Source organism: Oenanthe melanoleuca, chromosome 14 (assembly GCF_029582105.1).
Source record: "Oenanthe melanoleuca isolate GR-GAL-2019-014 chromosome 14, OMel1.0, whole genome shotgun sequence".
Lineage (NCBI taxonomy): Eukaryota > Metazoa > Chordata > Aves > Passeriformes > Muscicapidae > Oenanthe > Oenanthe melanoleuca.
In genome coordinates this window covers 7,073,291-7,095,689 of record NC_079348.1, presented here as the reverse complement: position 1 = coordinate 7,095,689, position 22,399 = coordinate 7,073,291, and the positions used below count along the sequence as shown (strand labels likewise).

Genomic DNA, 22,399 nt, shown 5'->3' with positions numbered 1-22,399 from the left:
GCGCGACAGGCGGGCGGGAGTGACTGAAGGGAAACTGAGGCACGGGCGGGGTAGAGGGGAAACTGAGGCACCAGGATTGGGAAAGAGGCACTGGGATGGATGGGGGAAACTGAGGCACCAGGTTGGGAAAGAGGCACTGGGATGGATGGGGGAAACTGAGGCACAGGAATAGAAAGTACATAGTGATTGCTGTGGAATCACACACGGAGGGCAGCATCCCCCCCGCAGCAGCGAGCGCAACACAAAAGCAACAGACACCGAGTCATGCCGGGCTCCCGGGCGTGTATAAAACCCCAGAACAACAGTGGGTTGGTGACAGGGGCCAAGCTGAGGACACCCCATGGTCGCTGCAGCCTGTGTCCCCCGTGCCGGTGCCGGGGGTCCGAGGCCATGGCGGGCTCAGAGCAGGGTGATCTCGCTGGGCGGCAGCGTCAGCCTCTTCTCCCGAGCGCCCAGCAGCCTCTCCATGTGCGCGGCCACCACGCGGCACAGCTCCAGGCCCTGCACAGGGACACACACCAGTGGTCAGTGGCCGTGCTGCCCCTGTGAGACCCGCCCCAATGTCCCTGTGTGTCCCCGACCTGCTCCAGCTGCAGCTGGGTGATGCCCTGGGCCAGGAGGTCTCCCAGTGTGATCTCCACGTAGGGATAGCTGGATCCAGCCGTCGGCCGCTGCGTCCGCGTGGACTGGATCTCGTTCAGCGAGAACTTGGCGATGAGTTCCTGGGAGGGGGACAGGGGGGTGGCCAGTGTGCCCTGGGAACCCCTCCAAGGGGACCCCAGCTTGGTCCCTGCTTCTAGTGGAAGGTGCCCCTGCCCATGGTACGGGTGTGGAACTGGATGAGCTTTAAGGTTTATTCCAACCCAAGCCATTCCATGATTCCACGTGTCCCACACAGCCCCACACCTACGTGGGTCTCCTTGCTGAGGAAGTTAAGGCCATTCTGGTTGACGGCCAGGATACAGGGTGAAACAATGGCGTTGTTGCTGCAGCTCTGGATGTAGAAGAAGGACGAGCCGAACATGGGGTAGGCGCTCAGCAGCCCTGCAGGACAGAGGACGGGGTCTCAGTGGCCACTGCCACCCCCATCTGCCCAGTCCCCAGGGTGGCCTGCACCCAGGAGCAGCCAAGGGAAACGAGTGTCCCAAGTGGGGCCTGGAAGGAGCCTGTCCTGTCCTGCCAATCCCTTCTGCCTTCCCAGGCTCTGTGCAGGGACAAGGGCAGCATCCCATCCCCATCATCATCACCTCCAGGCAGCCTCGCATCATCAGCAGCATTACATCCTCATTAGCACTATATCCTCATTAGCATCTCTCCCTGTGAATGTCACCTCCCGTCCCCATGGCTGTCCCCTCACCCAGGAACTGTGCCCTGGCCTGGTGGGCGCTGAGTGCCTGGGCTTGCTGCACGTGCTGGGTCACCATCTGCAGCCAGGACTGCGGCTTCAGCAGGCGGAAGAGCTGCGGAGGGACGTAGTCCTGCATCTCCCGCCTGTGGGGAGCCCCGGGTCAGGGCCAGCGCCGGCCAGTGGGTCCCAGATCCCACGGGACAGGTGTTTCCCCCCCACAGGTGCCCTGTCCCCTGCCGTACGCCGTGGGGAGGTGGTGGCGGTCCTTGGCTCGGTGCTGGAGGGCGGCCAGCTTGGCCACGTGCGGGAAGTGCTGCTCGCCCGGCCTCGCCGGCGGCAGGACGGTGAACAGCCCCTTGAGGTAGTCAGGCAGCACCTGGGGGGGACACAGAGCACAGGGACACGGCTTGGGGACAGGGCACGCTCTGAGGGAGACAGGGAGGTGGCACTGGGGGAGGCTGATGGGGTGGCCCGACCTGGTTGTAGTGGACGGTGACGTAGAGCTCGTTGTCGAACTTGAGGGGCTGGCTCCAGACCACGCGGCGGCACCAGAAGGTGTAGCTGGTGTCCCGGAGCTCGGTCTCGGCAGCCACGTCCAGGACGTATTCCCGGCGGGTCAGTGGCCGCACGCTCTGCCCTGTGCCACCCAGGAGTCTGAGTGTGGCCCCCACGCCGCCTGCATGGCTGTCCCCTCCTGTCTTGTCCTGTCCCGTCTGTCCCATCCCTGCCAGCTCCTCACCTCTGTCGGTCACCACGAAGAGGATGTACTCCTCCAAAGCCTCTGGATTCTGCAGCCCCATCTCACAGCACAGCTCCTCGATCACATCCAGAGCCACCTGGGCACAGGGACAGGTGGCTGGGACGCTGCCACGTCCCCCTGTTGTGCTCTGGGCCAACTTTTGTCCTGCATTGAGGCTCATCCCAGTGATGATCCGCTGTTCCCAGAGGATGAAGTCCCACAGCAGGGACAGCCCCCCCACCTCCACACCCTCTGGGTGCCCAAAACTGAGGTGTCACCATAATCTTGGGGTGCACTGAGCCTCCTGTCCCCTCTGGCTCACCGAGCACGTCTTGATCTTGAGGTGCCTCTCGATGCCACCAGGCAGGAGGAAGAGCTGGCGCTTGGCGCTGCGTCCAGCCTGCATGGAAGGACATGTTGGGGTGCAGGGGGCCCCTTCACACAGCAAGAACCCACAGGACACCCCAAATCCTGCACCTATCCCTAAGGAACCATCCCATTGGGATTATCCTGTCTCTTGCCCACCCTGTGCAGATAAACCATCGTGCCCCTACTCCATGTCCACAGAGCTCCATCCCCACTGGGAACCCCTGAAGGCTCAGGGTACCCCCAAAGTGGTGAAGAGCAGACCCTAAGAAGGGCTGTGCTTTCTTGGGATGATCCCCAAAATTGATCACCTCAGCTCCAGGGTTGTGTCTGAGGGAGATCCCAAGCCCACAAAGGGGGAACCTGACCCTATGTGGGTACCCAGAACTTCTGGGAGGGAATCTCAAGCTGACACCAGCCCTGTTCCATCCCACAAGCCCCTGGCCTCACCACCATGGCCTTGAGCTCCATGCTGCTGGGGAAGAGGCTGCGGCCGCCGAACTGCAGGGTTTTCCTCAGGTTCTGCTCGCAGGCTTTGGCGATGCCTGCCAGGAACAGGGACTGGGATGAGGGATGGGGCTGAGCTGCCACGCTGGCTCTGTCAGAGCTCCTCCTGAGCTCTGTGACACCTGGGGTGTCCTTCCCCACCGTGCACCCCTGGGGTGTGCACAGCCCTCACCGTGGAAAGGCAGCTCCGGGTGCCTGCTGGCATCCTGCAGGAAGGCCACGAGGAAGGGCCGGAGCACCTCAGAGCACTTGTAGTAGGCAGCGAGGATGTAGAGCAGCCTCCAGCCTCTCTGGCAGCTGTCCCTGTGGGAACAGCCAGGGCTGATCCCCTAGGCAGGGCCAGGATGCCCACGATGGCATCCAGCACAGCCCTCTGCAAGGATGAGGTCCCCACGCGTCCCCCCAGGCTGGAGCAGCTCAGGGACACAAGTGTCCCAGTGCCAGCCTCTGCTGTCCCACATGGGTGTGGGGACTCACGGCTTGGAGCTGGTGTTGTTGGTGATCTGCTTGATGATCTGGCAGTACACCTCATCCCGCAGGACCTCGTGCTCCGCGCACAGCTGGGGGACAGGCACAGCTGCCACCTCTCTGCCACCCCCTGCCCAGGCCACCCCCAGGACTGACCACCCAGTGATGGATTTACCTTGAGGATGGTGCAGACGGTGTCCAGCTCTGTCTGACCCCGCAGGGGGTGGTCACCCATGAACTTCATCACAGCTGGGGACAACAAAGCCACACAATGACACAGCTCAGGGTGTACCTTCCCCAGGGACGTACTCTCCTGGGTGGGCACATCCTGGGCACATGGAGCAGTGGGACCAGGACTAAATTCCCCTAGGACACCCCCTCTGTCCATCCCTGTCTAGCTCCACCCTCCTCCAAGAACAGGGCCGGGGATAGCTGAGGGACAAGGGGACAGGACACTCCTGTCCCTGCCTACCTTGGAAAGCCTCAGCAGCCAGTTTGTTGAGGCCACCATCCACAAATTCGATGAGTGACTCCTGAATAGGAATCTGGGGAGAAAGGGCCAGCTCTGGGACCCTGCTGGGACCTCAAAGGGACCTGCAGGTGACAGCAGGACAAGGGCACTCCCCTTCCCCATACCTTGCTGAACGTCAGCATCTCCAGCACACTTGGAGCCTTCATCCCACGGGAGTCCCTGGCGGAGGGACAAGGCAGCAGGTGGGCACAAGTGTCCCCACCATGCCATGTCCCTGTCCCACCCCTGGACACTCACATGGTCCCGCGTCGCGCCGCACGGAAATGCTGCTGGGCAAAGGCCAGCATGGGACAGGCCCCGGTGACACCCCTGAGCTGCTCCACACCATCGCCCTCGGGGCCCTCCACGAAGGTGGCACTGGCTGGGGACACCTGCGGAGTGGGGCAGTGGGCACCGGGCACAGCCAGCACCGGGAGGCAGCCCCAGGGCCAGGACCCACCTCTGTTTTCCGGTCCAGCTCCTGGGCAGCAGCAGTGGAGGCCACGGCCACAGCCACGGCTGCTGAAGCTGCCACTCTGCCCTGCTTGTCCCTGGGCTCCTCTTTCCTCTCCGCAGGCAAATGCACGAAGTCGGGCGCCGCCACGGGCTGGACGTACTCGGCAGGGAAGAGCCCTGACCTGCCATGGATGGCCCCAAACTTCCACCCTGTGCCAGACAGATGGTGGGGATGGCACTGAGCTGGCAGCCATGGGGTCACCCCTAAAACTGACTGCCTGCTCTTTCCTGCCTCTGCACCCCCAGCCCTTTCCAGGGATCTGGTCATGGGTTTTGGCTGGAAGCAGCTGCAGTTTGGCATCACTCAAGGGAAAGGTACAGACCAGGGGTCACAAAGCCTGTCACCTGTTGATACCAGGGTGGGACCTGCAGGGGAGCACCTCCCTGCATCAGGTCAGTGCCAAAAAGACCCCAAACCATCCTGCTGAGAGGTGACAGAGGCAGGACCCTGCCCTGTGCCCTGGACCCGGGAGGGGACACAGCTCAGTGCACACCAGGGACACACACAGGGACAGTGGCACCCACCAAAATCCTGCGTGTCTGTCTTCAGCTCCTCCAGGTACATCACCTTCTTGCGGACCACGCAGCCATAGTAGTGGTCTGCAGGGACACCATGGGGACACCATGGTGACATGGGTGTCACAGGATGCAAGGCAAATGCACAGCCACCTCCAGAGCAGGGCAAGCCATCAGTCTGCTGCCCCTGTGTCCCCCATCAAAGGCATTTTGGCATGGGGGGCTTTGGGGGTGCCTCACCTCTCTCAGGGTGCTCCAGTGACTGCAGGTGGATGATGTCCCCTTTGTGGAAGCTGAGTCGGCTCCCATCCTCCGGGCTGTAGTTCCTCACGGCCACCACATACTGGGAGTCCTGGGCACAGGGGGTCTGGCACAGCCCATGCACATAGGGACACCCACACCCCACCCAGCACAGGGACTTCAAGCACCCACAGCCTCAGGACCATTCCCCGAAATCCAGCCTTGGTTCCATTCATCGGGTGTCCTCCTTTGCCCACCCCAGCCCCCCTAACGCAGGCACATGGGCCGGCTCTGACCCCCAGGACAAACCCACCCTGGCCCCAGGGCACCCCGCACCTTCCTGAGCTCTGTGATGAAGTGGTCTACCATGACCTTGACCTGGGGGGCTTTGGGGGAGAAGAGGATGAGCTTCTCGCTGCGCAGGTTGAACTCCAGCATGTTCCTGGATGGGGTGGTCACGAAGAGCACGTCGGGGTAGCTGGAGCAGGGCGAGGGGAGGCTGAAACACCCGGCACCTGTGGCACCCACAGCACCCACCCCACCCTGGCCACCCCTACCTGTAGGAGCGCAGCACCCGCAGCTGCTCCCCGGGGACATTGGTGCCCTTCACCACCCGCAGCAGCTTGATGCCGGTGTGGGACACGGCCAGGATCTGCACACCTGTCCCCACGCTGCCCTGTGGGCCAGGACAGCACCTCAGCCAGGGGCACGGTGACACAGTGCCCCCTGTGCTGGCCTGCCCCACAGCTGCACCCTCACCGTGGCAGGGAAGAGGCGGGAGAAATAAACCTCGCAGCCATCCCGGGCTGCAGCGATGATCTCCCTCTTGACATTCTCGGTGGTCACGGGGCTGAAGGAGTCCAGCTTGTTTTCCGCTGTGGGAAGGGGAAAATACCTCCTGTGAGCACCCCCTCCCTGCAGAGGATGTGGACAGAGTTCACAGGAAAAGCAGGGGTGCTCATGCCCTTCCCCTGAACAGAGACAGATGTGTGTCCCCCAAGCAGCTTGTGATGTGGAGCACTAAATTACAGGGGAGTCGTTGCTTTTGGAGGCAAAACTACCCAGGGTTAAGCAGAGCCAGTCCTGGCTTGGAGACACCCAGGAGATGAGGCCAGGCTGGGTGTGAGCCCCCAGGCAGGGAGCAGCAGGACACAGGGTTACCAAAGAGGGATTTCAGGCGGAGCCGCTCCTCCTGGCTGATCCGGATGCAGGTGTCAGACAGCACATCATTGAAGATCTGGGAAAGGGAGTGAGGAGCAGGAGGGTTGTGTGGGGAGGAGCAAAAAGCCCCCCATCTCCAGCTTGCAACAGCCCCAGGTCCTGATGGCCACAGTGGGATGAGTAACCATCTCCCAGGGAAACCTTGGGGGGCTGTGGGGCCAGCTCGTGCCTCACCTGCCGGAAAATGAGGTCGAGCAGCAATGGGCTGTTGATGCTGTCCTTGGGGTAGAAAACCTGCCAGGAGAGAGACCAGGGCTTGGTGTAAACCCCTTATAGGACCTTGGCACCAACCTGTCCCCAAGTGTCCCCATAACCTGCACCTCCTTCCGGATGAATATTTTCCAGGGCACGTTGTGGTAGGTGTAGAAGTCCTCGCTGCAGCTGCGGTGCAGCTGGGTCTGGACCTGCTGTGCCTCGGACGGGAGCTCCCGTGAGACAAAGACTGCCAAGGGACAGAAAGCCTTGCAATCCCCAGGGCGAGCCACCAACAGCTGCCTCCAGCTGGGGAAACTGAGGCACGGGGAGCAGCTCTCTGGCTGAGCCGCACACAGCAGTTATCCCACCAGGCATCAGCCGTGCCACTGGGAGGGAAAGTATCTCATTCCACTGTGGCCCCTCCAGTGCCACAGCTCTGCCCAGCAATACCTGGGGGCCGTGTGGCTGCAGGACGTGCTGTGGGTGCTCGCAGCTGGTACCTGGCACTTGGCACCGGCTTCACCGCAGCCACCACCTCCTTGTGCCCCTGTGAGGCACAGAGGGGCGCGTGGTCAGTGCCAGTGACACCCCCAGCCTGGTCAGGGGGACACGGGGACAGCCACATCCCTACCACAGCTGATGGCACCCTGGCTGCTGAGAGCTGCTCCTTCAGGATCTGCATGGCTTCCTCATGGGGGTCCAGCTTCTTCCCAAAGAGCTTGCTGCTGAAACAGCATCTGACATCACCTGAACCCCAGCACCAGCTGCACCCCAGCATTCCCTGAACCTGACACCACCTGCAGCCCCACCACTGGGTGCACCCCATCATTCCCTACAGCCCAGCATCAGGACCAGCACATGCTCCCCAGGCAGGGGAAGCCCAAGGCGTGGCTGGGGGCCCGGGTGTACCTGTGGGGCTGGGAGCTGCGTGGGGCTGGCTGGCACTGCCGGATGATGTTGCGGATGTCGTGCGTGGGCCGCGGGAAGTGCTCGGAGTTGAGCCGGGAATGCCGCACTGGCTCTCCCGGCCACCGCCTGGCCACGGCTGCTGCAGAGCCCAACACACGCTCAGGGGCCCTGGCTCAGTGCCACGAGCCCCTGTGGCCACCTCATGGCACCAGGACCCCTTACCGGCTTTCTGTGAGTAGGGCCGGGGCTGGGGGACATGGGCTGGTGTCCCCTCTGCTGCTCTGCCCTGCAAGGGACACGATGCCATCAACACCTGGCACCTGCAGCTGCTCCCATCCCCAGGGGCTGCCCCAGAGAGGAGCCCTGAAGCAGAGAAGGGGCTCGAGCCCTCGCGGCCCCCTGGCACTGACCGAGGGTCCAGGGGGCTGGTTGACATCTGCCCGGTGCTGTGGGGACGGGTCTGGCTCTGTGCCTGTGACAGCAAAGAGGAGAGCTCAGTCAGAGCTCTGTGGGTGCAGGGATGCTCCCCACGCCAGGGATCAGACAGGGAAACTGAGGCAGGGAGCTGGGTGGGGCTGTGGGAGTGCTCAGGAGCTCACCCTTCGGCTGACGCGTCTCTGCAGCCACGGGAGGTTCGCTCTGGTTGGCATCAGTGCCACCGTTCCCCCCTCCCACGCCACCTCCTCCCTTCAGCCTCTGCGACAGGATGGACGGCTTCTCCAGCTCCTGGGGGACAGGGGTCAGGGCAGAGCAGCCAAACCACATGCACCCCAAAATGCCTGGGGCAGGGGGACACCCCTCTCACCCCATTGCCATAGGAGAGCACGGGGTCAAAGAGACTGTCCAGATACCGGTCCAGACCCTTCTGGCTGCGTGGCTCCCCAAATTCCCCATCTGTGAGTGACAAGGCATAAACCAGTGGCATGGCAGAGCTTTGTCACGATGCTGGGGGACAAGAGTTGGGAGAAAGATGTCCTACCATGGGGGTGATATGCCTCCATGGAGGGCAGTGTGGGGGCTTTCACAGCTGGGGGAGGAGGCACTTCATCCAAATCAAATCCGTGTCCCAGCACCCTGCACAGAGGGAGGATGCACCCATCGAGCACACACTGTGTGCCAGGTTTCCCCTCAGGAGCCCACCCATCCCTACCCAGCACCCAGCCCAGTGCCAGGGGTCCCCCACCAGCCCCACAGTGGGGCACCCATCCCTGCCCAGGTACCTACGGTCGGCTGTCCCTGCTGCGGCTCTCGGTCCCGTCCCAAGCGATGAGGAAGCAGGATTTCTGTCTGGGGAAGCCCCGCAGCAGCTCCAGGTCAGAGACAAGGTCCAGGACATAGTCGTGTCCAGCCAGCTCAGCCCATTGGGCACCCGCCTTCATCGCCACGGTCCAGCCACGCCAGCCCTCTGCCAGCCCTCTGCCAAGAGCCAGACACTGGGCATGGGCACAGGCTGCACAGGGACACCCCGCCCATGAGCTGGGCATTTGGGGCTCCCAGATCCTGGGGACACCAAAGACAGCCCCAGGTGGCACCCACGGCTGGCTGGGTGGGTACCCACCACATACCTGAGCTTCAGGACATCCCCTGCCAGGTCCTCGCCTGTGCTCCAGGAGTGGATGGGGCAGGAGAACTGGTCACCTGGGGAGGGACAGGCAGGGAGCAGGTGCCACCAGTCCCCCCTGCCCGTGAGGATGGTCACCCTGGGACCAACCCTGGCCATGCTGCCCTCACCGTTGAAGCAGTGCAGGTCGAGGGCCATGCTGGCCTGCTGCCGGTTCGCCGTCCACTCCAGCAGCGAGGGCGGGAAGGTGCGGGCGGCGGCGGCGCCCAGCTGGGAGCGAGCCATGGCCTGCATCAGCTTGCGCTGGCACACCGGCTTGTAGCCAGCGAAGGCGTAGTCGGACACAAACCTGGGGGGAAGGGAGGATGCTGCAGGAGGGAGGTGGGCAGGATCATATGTGCCACGTTGGGATAGAGGACCACAGAGGGATTAAGAGTGTCCCTGGAGGGATCTCGGCAGCATGCTGGGCATGTGCCAGGCTGGCCCAAGGCATCTTGGAGGGATCTCAAAGCATCTCTGGTGGGACTTGGCCAGTCTCCCTGGGCACATGTGCCAGGCTGGCCCTAGGGAACCAAGAGGGACGTGGGCAGCTTGTCCAGAGAGATCCTAAAGGGACCTCAGAGCATTCCCAACAGGACCTGGCCATGTGTGCCAGGCTGTTCCAAGCAATCACGCAGGAACCAGCTGGGGCCTAGGCAGCAGCATCCTCAGCCACAGGTGCCAGGAGAGCCCTGAAAAGCCCCAGCAGTGTTCCCAGGCACAAGCTCCAGCCTGTTCCTGAGGTCCCAGCCACCCCACCCCACTCCCCACCCCAGAGCCCAGCCCCAGCTCACTTGAGCAGGTACTTGTCGAAGGCGGCGGACGGGGGGAAGGCGCTGAGGCAGGCGGCCAGCAGCAGCCAGCCCCTCTCCTCGTTGTTGACGTTGGTGTTCCGCCAGACCTGGTTGGCAGCTTGTGCCAGGAGCTCGTCCCGCAGCCCCGGCACCGACAGCCCCTTCTGCACGATGTAGTTGCCAAAGAGGGTCTCCTGCGAGCCGCCCAGCCCCGGGTCCCCCATGAACCGCAGGATCTGCCACAGGGACAGCCAGGTCCTCCCTCTGAGCCGGGCACAGAGCAGGCAGGGGGCTGCGGTGACGCATCCTGCGCCACCCCACCTACCAGCTGGAAGAGGCTGAGAGCCTCGTGGCACAGCTCCTCATCCAGCCGGGTCAGGGGGGCTTTCAGTGGGGCCGTCAGCATCCCAAATGCTGGTTCCTGCGGTGACACCCGCACCCATGGCTACCTGGGGACAGCCTCAGGCCACGAGGGGCTGGCCCCATGGTGCTGAGCGTGGTGTTGGTGCTGGGTGCAGCCTGTGGGGCTGCCAAAGGGTGAAGGATGGGGCCAGCAGCCTCCTGGGAGTGGGGCAGGGAGGGGCTCGGGGTGTGCTGGCAGCCCCAGAAGTGGGTGGTGAGGCCCTGGCACACATAGCCCAGAAAAGCTGTGGCTACCCCATCCTTGGAAACGTTCAAGGCCAGGTTGGACAGGGCTTGGAGCAACCTGGTCTAGTGGAAAGTGTCCCTGCCCCTATGGCAGGGGTGGAGCAGAATGGTCTTTAAGTCCCTCCCAACCCAAACCATTCTGTGGTTCTATGCCAACACCTTGGCAAGGCTGAGAGCCTTATCCAGCCCCGGTGCTGTCATTCAGGATGCCGGGGACTGGGAAACACAGGGCAAAAATAGGGATGAGGAAAAGGAATGGGGCAAAGTGACCGTGGGTGGGGCCGGGGTCCCGGGAGCAAAGCGACCTGGTCTCCCGCCCCAGCGTTCCGGATCCGCCCCGCGTCGGGCGTCCAGGAGGGCTCAGCGGGTCTCTCTCCGATAACCTCAGCAGGGTCCCCCCGGCCTCTGGAGACGACAGGAACCCACGGGGAGGGAGGGAGGTGGCAGCCAGCTCCCCACAGCACCACAGCCACCCCGGATCCAGCCTCTCTTGCTACCCGTGGTGTCCCCAGGGTGGGAGCCGGGGCAGAGCCCAGTGGGACAATGCGGGAAACCACTACGGGGGACCCTGAACCTCACTGCTCCACCGTGACCGGGGTGCCAGGGACTCCCCAAAAGCTGTCTGCCCGTCGGGAAAAGCTTCCCCGCGGCGCCCACCTTACCTGGAAGTGGCCCCGCACGTACTTGGCCATGGGGTAGTCGTTGATGTCGAGCGGGAGGGTGAGCTGGGGGTCGGGCTGCAGCGCCGGCGGCGGCACCAGCACCACGCAGCCGGCATTCACCTCCCGAGCGGCTGCGGCACAGCGGGGAGATGCGGCACGGCCGTCGGGGGGGACACAGGGGGCTGGGAGCCACGGCGGGGCGGGACCCGCTCACCTGCAGCGGCCTCCAGCAGCCCCATCAGCTCGGCCGGGATCTCCAGGTGCGTGACATCCACCACCTCCCTCCGCGTCAGCTCCTGCAGCGCAGGGATGCTGTGTGCTGGTCCCACGGATGAGGGCACAGCCACACGGGCTGCACGGGCATCACACCTGTGCTCCCACCAGTGCTGCACATCTTTACCTGCTTCATCCTCTCCTTCTCCTCCTCGGCCCGCCGGCGAGCATCCTCCTTCCTCTGCAAGCAGAGCAGCCGTGCTGAGTCTCACCCTGGGTTGCCATTGACCCCTCCCCAACATCAGCAGGGTTTTCACCCCGAAAAGGCACTGCCCATACCCAATGGGACAGGGAAGAGGTGATAGGGTGGGCTCACGGCATGGGGATGCCACCGTGTCCTCTTCAGACCCACCACTGACCATGCAGCAGAGTGGCAGCGTGTCCCTGGACCCCTGGGATGTGACAGCCCCCAGCTCACCTTGAGGTACCTCCGGCGGTTCACGTAGATGTGCACCAGCGACCTGAACTTGATGAGCGTGTGCCGCATGCGCCGGTACCTCTGCCTGCAGGAGGGCACCCGTCACCCTCTGCCTCCCGCCAGCGCCCCCCGCCACCCCCAGGGACCCCCACCTGGCCAGGTATCCCCGCGCCCGGCTCTGCAGCAGGACGATCTTGCGGCGCAGGGAGCGGAAGCGCCGCTTGATGAAGAAGGTGCGGGCGTAGCGCTGCAGCGTGAGCGCGGCCAGGTGATGGGCGCGGCACCGCTTGCTCTCCAGCGCCTGGTACAGCTGCTCCTTCAGGAAGAGCTGGGAGCAGGGGTGAGGCCATGAGCCCCCCGCCCTGGCCACTGATGCCTTGGGATTTAACTTTTATATTTTTCAGAATCTCTACTGCTTAGTGTGTAACTCTGAAACTTCTTACTAGGTGTTAGTAAGTTCTCTTCACAGGGTAGTTAGACAAAACAATTCCTTTCTAGCTAGAGAATCAAGGATAACTGGTACCCAAACAGCAGAAACAACAGTGAGGGAAAGGGGGCAAGCCACGGGGCTGATATTTCTTAGCCTGGGGCTGATCCCAATATGTAGATGAAGCAAAACTTATAAAAGTATAAAAACTCATGACCGGGATCCATCCGGGATTTAATATGGGTGTAGCCCCGGCTGGGCTCTTGCACTGCCCAAATTGTATCCTTTCAATAAATACCTATTTTAGTCCTTTTGCTCTGTCTAGTCTCTGGAAAGGTCAACCTTTCCAGGCAACACCACCACCCCCAGGGCAACCCCAGAACCAAACCCCCTCCCGGGACAGTACCTTGGTGACACCAACATAGTACATGCTGGGGTTAACGGGGCAGAGGCTCCTCAGCATCTCCACACAGTTGGCCCCATTGGGAACGACATATCTCCACATATCAACGAGGCAGCGATACCTGGGTGAGCCCATGACACTGTCACCACACAGGAGCCCGCTGGGACACCAGCACAGACCCTCCCCGTGGTGACAAACCCTGCCCCCAGAGATGCAGCTTCTCCCAGGGCTGTGTGGGAACATGAGGGGGTCCCAGCTCCCACTGTGGGGGAACCCCAGCCTAAATGCTGCCCCCAAAACAGCCTCAAGCTCTGTGGTCTCCCCTCGCTGGGATGGCAGTGGGCAGCCTGCAGCCCCCAGGCACCTGTCGATGAAGACGAGGAAGGGGATGCGGATAGGGAAGCCCTCCTTGCGGATGCGGATGGTCTCCAGAATCCCCGAGTACCGCAGCTGGGTCTTGACCACGTCAGCCTCAAAGAGCCCTGGTTCCTGGGGTGGGGATGGGGAGAAGCATCAGGGACTGCATGGGCAAACCCCCACCTACTGTGTGCCCACAACACGCCCAGTGCCAGCAGGGCAGGCAGCACAGGCACCAGCACAGGCAGAGAGCCCCGGCTCTCACCTTCTTGTTGTTGGGCTTGATGCAGCGCACAAAGAAGGGGTTGCACCTGTGACAGAGAGACCCTGTCAGCCACAGGGAGCAGGGGACAAAGCCAGCCCAGCCACCTCAGGCTCATGTCCAGCTCCCAAGTGGATGGCCTGGCTGCCCACCCTGCCCACACTGACCTCTCCATCCTCTCCACCAGCTCCAGCAGCGACTGCTGGAACCGTGCAGCCACGGTCGGGGCCTTGTAGCGCCGTGTCCTGGTGCTGCTCCTCCTGATGAGGCTCCTCTGCCGGGCCATCACCTGGGCGTGGCCAAAGAAGAGGTTGGCCACCACCTTGGGGAGACAGCAAAGGTGAGAGAGGAGAAGAGTGGCCAGGATGGTGCAGCTCTCCCAGATCCTCTTTCCAGCCCGGCCATTCCTTTTTTGCCGACTCCTGAGCAAGTTGCATCCCCTAATTGTGGCTGGATTCCCTGGACAGGGATGGGGATATGGATAATACAAAGGACAGGAGCAGCCCATGTGCCTGTTTGTGCCAAATGCTTGAGGGGTCAAAGCTCAGGCATCCTCTGCTTCTGGTCCCCCAGGGCTTCACCAGCCATGGGGACATGCTTGGGGACATGGGAAGGGATGTATGGAAGGGGACTATTGATGCCCAGTGCCAGTGCACAGCCAGCCCCAGGCAGGGCCCTACCTTGGTCCTGCTGCTGAGGAACAGGTCCAGCACATCCTGACGGACCTGGTCATAATTTTTATCCAAAAACTTGTGAACCTGACAAATAGCAAAACCTCATGGTGAGGAGCCTAGCAGGATGACAGGGTGAGGCAAGGAGCTCCAGGACCCCAGCCAGACCCCCAGAGATGCATTTCTGTCCTTGGTGCAGGATCAACCTCCTCTTTAACCTGTCCTAATATCCCTGCTAGACATCCCAATGTCACACACCTGGTAGGTCACCTTCCCTGCATAGTGCTTGATGGTGAACTCAGGCAGAGGCATCTTTGGCTTCGTGTACAGCGGGTTTGTCCCATGGTGGTAGTGACACTTCTGGAGGAACGTGTGGTCAGTGGCCTGGGAAGGGACACAGGAGGGATTCAGCAGCAAGTTGGAACTAGATGATCTCCAAGGTCCTTTCCAACCCAAATCATGTTGTGATTACATGATGTTTCTGTGATTCTTCGGGCTTATCCAGCCTGAGGAACCCGGGGGGTTTCCCAGGGTGTCCAGGACAGTCCAGGAGAAGAGCAGCCCTAGGCCATGATGATTCCCCAGCCACAGTGACCTCCAGTGCTGGCTGCATCTCATCACTGGGCAGCCCCTCACCTGGGGGAAGCAGCTCTGGTCATCCAGGATCCGGAGGATGCCGTAGGGTTTTTGGGAGATGAGGTCAATGCAGGGCTGGTTGTCGCTGAAGGGGATCTCCTTCCACTCGATCTGCTCCCTGATATACTCCTCCTGCAGGGTGGGCACCAGGTCAGCCCTGTGCTCCCAGCCCCACAGCAGAGCCCAGCACTGGGGCAGAGCCCAGCTCTGCCCACCAGCCCCACCTGCTCCTCCTGGAACACAATCCTGTTGAAGAAGAACTGCAGGTACTCATTGGCATAGTTGATGCACAGCTGCTCAAAGCTGTTGAAGGTGAGGTCCTGCAAGAAGGAAGATGCATGGAGCCTGGGAGGATGGAGCTGGGATTGAGGCAGGATGGAGCTGGGATGAATCCTGCTCACCTCGAAGCCGTAGATGTCCAGGATGGCGATGGAGAGGGCCTCCTGCCGCGGGTACACCAGCTTGTTGATGCGGTCCGTGAGCCAGCTGAAGAGCAGGGAGTAGAGGGTCTTGGCAATGGCATCCCTGGGAAGGGGAGAGATGAGCAGAGGGCTGGAGCTCTGCAGTGGCACCAGTGTACTCCACTGCCACAGCCAGCACCCACCACAAATTCTCTTTGAATCTCTTTGAATCCACTCTGGGGGACCTGATCATCTCCTTTCCCAGCCGACATTTCACTTCCCACACCATCCCTGGGGGACAGACCCCCCACACCCTCCTGCAGGGCAACCCCCCTTCCCTCTACCTGGCATCCACGGCGCTTTCAACAGTCAGAGGGGTAAAAATCTTCTCCCGCTGCGTTTCCTGGTTGGGACATGGCATGATGGGGTTTCAGCAACATCAGCCATGGTCCCCAAGGGCCAGAGACCCCCTCCCAGCCTGTCCCCCCTGCACTCACCGTCACCTTGAAGGTGATGGCTTTCTGCAGGCCCTCAGGGGACACCTGCAGCAGCTCGGCCACCGTCCGGATCTCCGTGGCACTCACCACCGTGGCCACCTCCTGGCAGTCGGTCTGCAGCACACAGCCATGCCGTGGGACGTGGGGATCGCCCACAGCCACACCCCAAACCCCGCCCGAGGAGCAGAGCTGGGCTCCCCACGGGGTACCTCGTATTTCTCGAAGTAGACGTTGCCCAGGTGGAGGACGGAGGAGAGGATGCGGAAGATGCTGTTCTGCTCGTCCACGCTGAAGTTCAGCACCTCCATGGTGTTGAGCAGCCGGCGGAAATCCTCAGCGTCGTCCTTGCCAGGAATCTCGCAGTTCCCACCCTGGCAAAACCCCCTCAATCCATCAATGGATCCCAGGAGGGGTCAGCACCCAGCATAGGGAGGTCACCCTGCCCTGAGCATCCTCCTCATCCACACATTGAGGACTCAAGAACCCACCAGCACCCTGAGATTGGGCAGCCCCCCAAAAATCATGTGGGGGGACGCAGGGGAGGGGACACTACCTGGTTCAGGTAGTAGTAGGTCTCGGCGCCCTGCAGGCAGTACCGCTGCCGCTGCTGGGACGGCAGCCCGGCCAGCATCTCGTAGAAAATGTGGTAGTTGCGCTCGCTCTTGGCCTGGGGAGCAGAGGACAGAGCTGGGGAGGGGGTGGCAGAGGGGGCAGAGTTGGGGGCAGAGCCCAGGACCCCCTCACCACACACCTGGAAGACCACGCGGGACTTCTCCAGCAGGTACTGCGAGGTTATGGCACCGCAGATCAAACCGCTGCAGGGCGAGAGTGGGCACCCAGCTGGCAACCTCGCTGTGGGCAGGTGCTGTGGCCCCCACAACGCACCCATCCATGCCCCAATGCCCCCCAACAAAATGGGGGGTCAGTTCTGCTCCCCTGATGCCCCCCACCAGGGATGGGTGTGCAGGGAGAGGTGTCTGCACTTGGCTTGAGCGTTGCACCCCAGGGTGATTTTGGGCACCCTCCTGTCAGGATCAGAGGGGCTGAGAGAGGATGGGATGGAATATGAGGACAAGGGTAGGGACTGGGAATGGTCAAGGTGCCAGCCAGGTCACAACATTGCTGCCCCTTCCCCAGGGACAGCCACCTGTCCTCAGGTGCCATCACCTTTCCAACACCAGGTTTGTCCCGAAAGCATCCCCATGTGTCCTCCCAGAGCCAAGGGATAAGGGGCTGGGTCGGGCAGCAGGGGACACAGGGTGGGAGCAGCCACACACAGGTGTTACTCAGCATTACTTACTCCTCCAGAAAGATTTCCACAAATTTCCCAAACCTGCTGGAATTGTCATTCCTCACGGTTTTGGCGTTGCCGAAGGATTCCAGCAAAGGGGTCGCCTCCAGGATCTGTCGTGGTGATGGGGAGAGCTGGGGTGTCAGCCTGGGCACCCGACACACCATGGGGTGTCTCCAAGGCTAGGGGACCCCCTTTGTCACCCTGCCACCCTCCCTGCCACCCCATGCTCCATGCAGACACCCGTGGGTGCCCAAATTTGAGGTGTGCACCACAGCCAGGTTAAATGAGGATGTGAGAGTGCACAAATACTCCATCTGTGTGCATGCACTGATTTCCTGCTGCCCCTCCCGCCTTTCCCCTGCAGCTGGGGTGCCATGCCCAAGATGCCACCACGATCCTCTGTCCCCTGAATCGTCCTAGCCCACGTGTCCCCCCAGTACCTCAATCTGCCATGGTCCAGGTGGAAGCATTGGGATGAGGAGAGAGCAGCACAGCAGTGAGTGGGATGGAAGAGAGCACTGGGAGGTGGGAGAAGAGGATGGGGACACGGGGACTCAGGGATGTCCCTAGGGCATCACCCTACCTGTGGGGCAGAGCTGCGTTTCTGGCTGACAGCTGCCAGGTAGCTCAGGATCAGCTTGGTGGCTTCAGTCTTCCCTGAGCCACTCTCCCCACTGAAACACAGAGTGAGGGCATGGCTGGGGCCATCATCAGTCAAGCAAGGGGTGCCCACCCCAAACCCCCACCAGCACCATCCCCAGGTTGGTGGCAGTGACCCAGCAATTAGGGGGTGTTGATTAGGGGGCACCCCGGGGGGCTGTGCGTGGGGACAGCCATGTCCCACCTGATGACGATACACTGGTTGTGTTTGGCATCCATCACTTTGGAGTAGGCGACGTTTGCGATGGCAAAGAGGTGCCTGGGGTGGGGAGAGGCAAGGGGGGTGCGGTGCCACGCTGGGCCACCACAGGGACCCCCAGAAAGTGCCCCGAGCATCCCCACACACAGACAGAGCTGCTCCAGCACGCAGTGACTGAGGGATCCCAAGGGTGGGGGACAGAGGGTGGAAGTGACCCCATCTCCACAGGGCATTTGGGGACAGCCCGGCACTCACGGCGGGTTTTCCCCCAGGGCTCTGCCTTCGTACTGCAGCACCTGCTCCTTCCCGTAGATGTCGTAGAGCCGGTACGGGTTCACCGACACCAGGATGCTGCCGATGTAGGTCTGCCAGAGAGAGAGGATGGGGCTGTGAGCCCTCAGAGGGGGATGACTCCCCAAAGACCCCTCACCTACACCCTTTGGGGGGTGCTGTGTCCCCCTAAGCTTACGTAGATGAGTTGGCGCTCGAACCGCGTCCGGATGTTGTTCAGCACTGCAGCCTCCTGGAGGTCCCTGGCAGGGAGCAGAGGCTGAATTAGGGGGTGACAGAGGGACAAGGGAGTGTCTGCTGTCCCCACAGTGTCCTCAGCATCTCCAGGTCCAGGAGGCTTAAGCAGAGCCCATGTTGGGGTGAGATGGGATGGGTAGCAGGGTCAGGGGTATGAGATTGGGGGCTGCAGCCCCATTGTCATGGGGTCACTGAGTCACAGTGTAGGGGACAGGGACACTCACTCCAGCTGGGTCATGTCCTCCAGCCCATCCTCCTCCTGTGGCTCCTGGTACCGCACGATGGGCAGGCTGCACAGCGACTGCATCTGCATGAATGGAGCAAGCACCCCATCATGGCAGGGATGGATGTGCCAACACCCTCAGATGTCCCACCCAGTCACCACAACCACCCCAAAACACCACCTGCGACCCCAAACTAGGTGACACACAGTCAGCAATGACACAAACCCGAAGAAAACACCCCACAGCCCCAAAACCCAGCAAGAGCATTGCACGTCAGGTGAGAGCAGCAGTGCTGGAACACACGAACATGAGGCCACCCAAGGCCACCTTGGGGCTGATCCCGGGAAAACCTGCTGCTGAGAATGCTGGTCCTGCTCACCGCGAGCATCACCTTCAGTGGAGGTGATGGAGGGGGGCTGAGGCTGCTCCCCCCGGCCATGTGCAGGGGTGACACAGGACAGGTGCCACACGGGAGCCTGCGCTGGCACTCGGCCAGGCGGTGGGCAGGAAAGCGGACACCCCGCCGGGTCACCGTGCCACCCGCACCCGTCCCCGCCGGATCGGGTCTCTGCATTTCCATACGCCAGAATCAAGTGTCCCCAGAGGGGCCGCTCGTGGGGGGACACACAACGGGTGATGATCCCCTCTTCCACTCTGCACCCCACGGGAGGACCCCCGCCAGCACCCAAACCACCCACAGCCATTTCCCCCCACCCTGGGCGCTGTAAGCCCCTGTGCACCGATGCCTCCGTGCCCGGCAGGGCCACCAGGCACCTTAACTCGCCGCCCTGTCCCGGGTCCCGCCAGCTGCCAGCTCCCCCCGGCTCCGTCCCCCCGAGGGGGCTCCCCGCGGCTGTTACCTTGCTGCGCCAGGGCTGCTTGCTGCCCAGGTACCCGTCTGCCCAGGGGTGCCTGTCCCGCCAGCCGCCCGCGGGCGAGCGCGGGCACAGGTATCGGGCGATGTCGGCTCCCCACTGGCCCGCCCACCGCCGGCCGCGCTGGGTGGGCTGCGGGGGGCGACCCTGCTCGGCTGTCCAGGCGTCGGGCATCTCCCGCACCCGCACGACGTGCTGCGTGGACCAGTGCTGCTTGTACATGCGGGATGCGCGCCGGAAGGAGCCCAACCTCTGCACCTGCGGCGTCACCACCGCGTAGCGCCCCGCGCCCTCCTCCGCGGCCGCCCCGTCACCCTCGAAGGGCTCCACCGGCCCCGGGGGACGAGCGCCGTGCCGGGGGAGGGCCGGAGAGCCGGGGGCTCGCCCGTGGGGAGGGGGGAAAGCGGCACGGCGGGGCGGCGAGGGGCTCCGGCTGCCGCGTAGGTTGGAAGGGAGGATGGGGCGCCCGACGTCGGGCCAACCCCGACGGCCCGAGGGTGGGCTCGGAGACCTGCGGGTGCTCCCGTCCCGCCGGGATGGGCTCCGGGGCAAGGAGGGCGAGCGAGTGGAGGGATGGCGGGTGGGTGGAGAGGAGGAGGGGGCTTTGGTGGAGCCGATGGTCCTTACGAGCAGCGAAGCCAGGGACTGCGCCACGGAGCGCCCCTTGGACAGGCTGCGGACCCCCACTTCAGCTGATGGCCTCGGTGGTGAGGAGTGCGGGGCCATCCCGGCGAGGGGCTGCCCGATGCGCTGGATGAAACTTTTGGGGGTGCCGGGAGCGGAGCTGGGCGGAGGGGGCACCCCGGCGGGACCCCGCGGAGAGCCCTGCCAGGGCTGCAGCTCCTCATCCCAGGAGGGGCCGGGGGGGCCGAGGCGGCGGCTGCCGGGGCGGGACGATGGTGCCAGGAAGGGGGTCCTCTGCAGCGGCTTCACCGCCTTGGTGGGGGGCTCGGGAAGCCGGGGCCAGGCCTGGGGGAGCGGCAGCCCGGGGGGGCTGCTCCGGCGCGATGACAGAGATCTCCCCGCCGCCGGCCCCCCCAGGCGCCGCCCCCCCGGCCCCGGTGAGTGGGGGGCGGTCGGTGGCGGGGCGGGGGGCTCGGGGCCGAAGCGCCGGAGGCCGGCACCGAGGGACGGGGATCGCCGCGGCCCCTCGCCCCTCGTGCTGCCGGGGCGCGGACGGACGGGGGGCGGCGATGGGGAGCGCCCGGGGTTGGCGAAGGGGTTACGGAGCGACGGCCGGGAAGCAGCCCCCGGCTCCCGGGAAGGGTCCCGCCCCCCCAAACCGGCGCTCTCCAGCCCCGCCTGCCTGCGGCTGGAGAGCCTGTAGGAGGGCTGGGGGGTGCGGGACCCCCGAAATCCGCCGGCACCTCGCGGAGGGCGGCTGGGAGGAATCGAGAGGGATCGCTGGAGGAACTGCCCCAGGGGGCTCCCGCAAGCCCGCGCTGGCGAAACGCGGCGTCCCGGGGATGCCGTGGGGCCGGGGGCTGCCGGGGGCGGCGGTGGCTCGTACTCGTCGTAGTCGTCCTCGTCACGGGTAGCGGGCAGATGGGGGGATGGTGGGAGGGGCACGTCCAGGCGGTCCCTGCCGAAAAGCTTGACCTGGGGTCGGGGGAAGAGCCTGAATTTCCTGTTAAGGGAGAGCTTGGAGGAGAGCGTCTCCCGCATGCCCCGGAGCGAGGAGGCGCTCAGGATGGAAAAGGGATACTCCTTCTCCTCTTCCTCCTCTTCTTCCCACTCCTCGGGCTCCTCGCCCTCGGCGATCTCCTCCAGGCCCAGGGCGTAGGGGTTGCAGGAGGATTGGGAGTGCGGTGCCCACCCGCCCTCGCTGTACTGGATGCGGTGCTCGGGGTACTCACCCCCAGGGTAGCCCCCGGCAAAGGGCTCCCCAAAGTCCTCGTAGGGGTCCCCCCTGTAGCCAAAGGACCCCGCTGCCTCCTCACCGTACTCAGGGTCGCTGCTGTAGGGGTCGTACAGGCTGAGGGGAGAGCCACCACCAAACTGTCCCTCATCCTCGAGCTCTGAATAGCCGTAGGGGTGCCCTGGCTGGTCTCCATCCTCCCAAAATCCCCCGTAGGAGTCATATTCCTCATCTGTCTCGTAGCCAGGATAGTCAGAGTAGGGGCTCGGCACCTCATCCTCAAAGCCGTACCCTGCTGGGTAGGCTGGGCTCCGCATGTAGCCTTCCTCCTCCTCGGAGTAGTTGCGCCGGGAGCCATAGGCTCCATCCTCCTCGCCGCTGTAGCCGTGCCACGGGCCATAGCCTCCCTCCTCCTCGGCGTAGCCACGGTGGGGTCTGTACCCTCCATCTTCCTCCTTGGGCCGACCGTGCCAGGGTCCATAGGCTCCATCTTCCTTCCTGGCATAGCCACGGCGGGAGCCGTACGCCCCATCCTCCTTGCCGTAGCCCCGCCGGCGGCCGTAGGCTCCGTTCTCCTCCTCGGCCCAGCCGTAGCGCGGCCCCGGCGGCGCCGGCGGCTCCGTGGCCCTGCGCTGGGAGCGCCGCCGGGAGCTCCGCCGGGACGGCCGCCTCACCATGCTGCCCTGCCGCGGAGCGCCGGGCGCCGACGCCCCGACACCGCCAGGGATCCGCCTCATGTTGGCCCGGTGCCTGAGGATCTCGTCTTCCGCGGGGAACGGCAGCTTCTTGGCACCGATACGGGACAGCCAGGCCGGGTCAGCCGCCCGGCTGCCGCCCACCAGCCGCCCGCGCCGGGACAGCACCTTCCTGGCCAGCCAGCCCGTGGCGGCGGCCGCCTTGCTCAGCACCTGCGCCCGCGGCTTGAATTTCCTTTCCGGGCGACGGCGGAAAAGCTCCGCGCCGTCCTCGGGGTCCTGCCCGCCCCGCCGCAGCAGCAGGAAGGATGGCTTCGATGGCGGCTCCTTCTTGGCCTCCTCCTTCCTCTTCTTGCCCACCTCCTTGAAGCGCATCATCAGGTTGGAGGTGGACTTGAGCACCGCTTTGTTCTTCTTTTTCCTCCTCTTCTTGGTGCTGTGCTTGTGCAGCCCCCAGAAGAAGCGGGATGTGTTCTTGAAC

At 63.5% G+C, this 22,399-nt stretch overlaps 1 protein-coding gene across 1 annotated transcript; it reads right to left on the bottom strand.

Annotated features, from left to right (window-relative positions):
* Window positions 1-399: 399 nt before the first annotated feature.
* MYO15A (myosin XVA) lies at window positions 400-22,296 on the bottom strand. The gene is made up of 64 exons (XM_056503668.1): window positions 19,351-22,296; window positions 18,491-18,573; window positions 18,208-18,271; window positions 17,994-18,103; window positions 17,724-17,798; window positions 17,463-17,553; window positions 17,320-17,325; window positions 16,886-16,989; window positions 16,337-16,400; window positions 16,139-16,252; window positions 15,795-15,956; window positions 15,586-15,699; window positions 15,433-15,491; window positions 15,089-15,212; window positions 14,912-15,007; window positions 14,688-14,819; window positions 14,310-14,435; window positions 14,061-14,138; window positions 13,548-13,702; window positions 13,384-13,429; window positions 13,126-13,250; window positions 12,765-12,882; window positions 12,084-12,259; window positions 11,932-12,016; window positions 11,641-11,694; window positions 11,455-11,536; window positions 11,241-11,371; window positions 10,256-10,351; window positions 9,931-10,166; window positions 9,268-9,446; window positions 9,102-9,174; window positions 8,761-8,952; window positions 8,516-8,610; window positions 8,342-8,430; window positions 8,136-8,262; window positions 7,947-8,008; window positions 7,746-7,822; window positions 7,537-7,662; window positions 7,259-7,349; window positions 7,078-7,174; window positions 6,753-6,874; window positions 6,607-6,666; window positions 6,373-6,448; window positions 5,971-6,086; window positions 5,769-5,887; window positions 5,548-5,689; window positions 5,212-5,323; window positions 4,981-5,055; window positions 4,400-4,605; window positions 4,198-4,331; window positions 4,065-4,119; window positions 3,901-3,973; window positions 3,604-3,677; window positions 3,438-3,520; window positions 3,133-3,263; window positions 2,904-2,998; window positions 2,410-2,487; window positions 2,088-2,184; window positions 1,825-1,985; window positions 1,591-1,724; window positions 1,358-1,491; window positions 911-1,044; window positions 582-722; window positions 400-501 (listed from the first exon to the last, which is right to left on the bottom strand). The coding sequence occupies exons 1-64, from the start codon at window positions 22,294-22,296 to the stop codon at window positions 400-402; spliced, it is 9,714 nt and encodes a 3,237-aa protein (XP_056359643.1).
* Window positions 22,297-22,399: the final 103 nt, after the last annotated feature.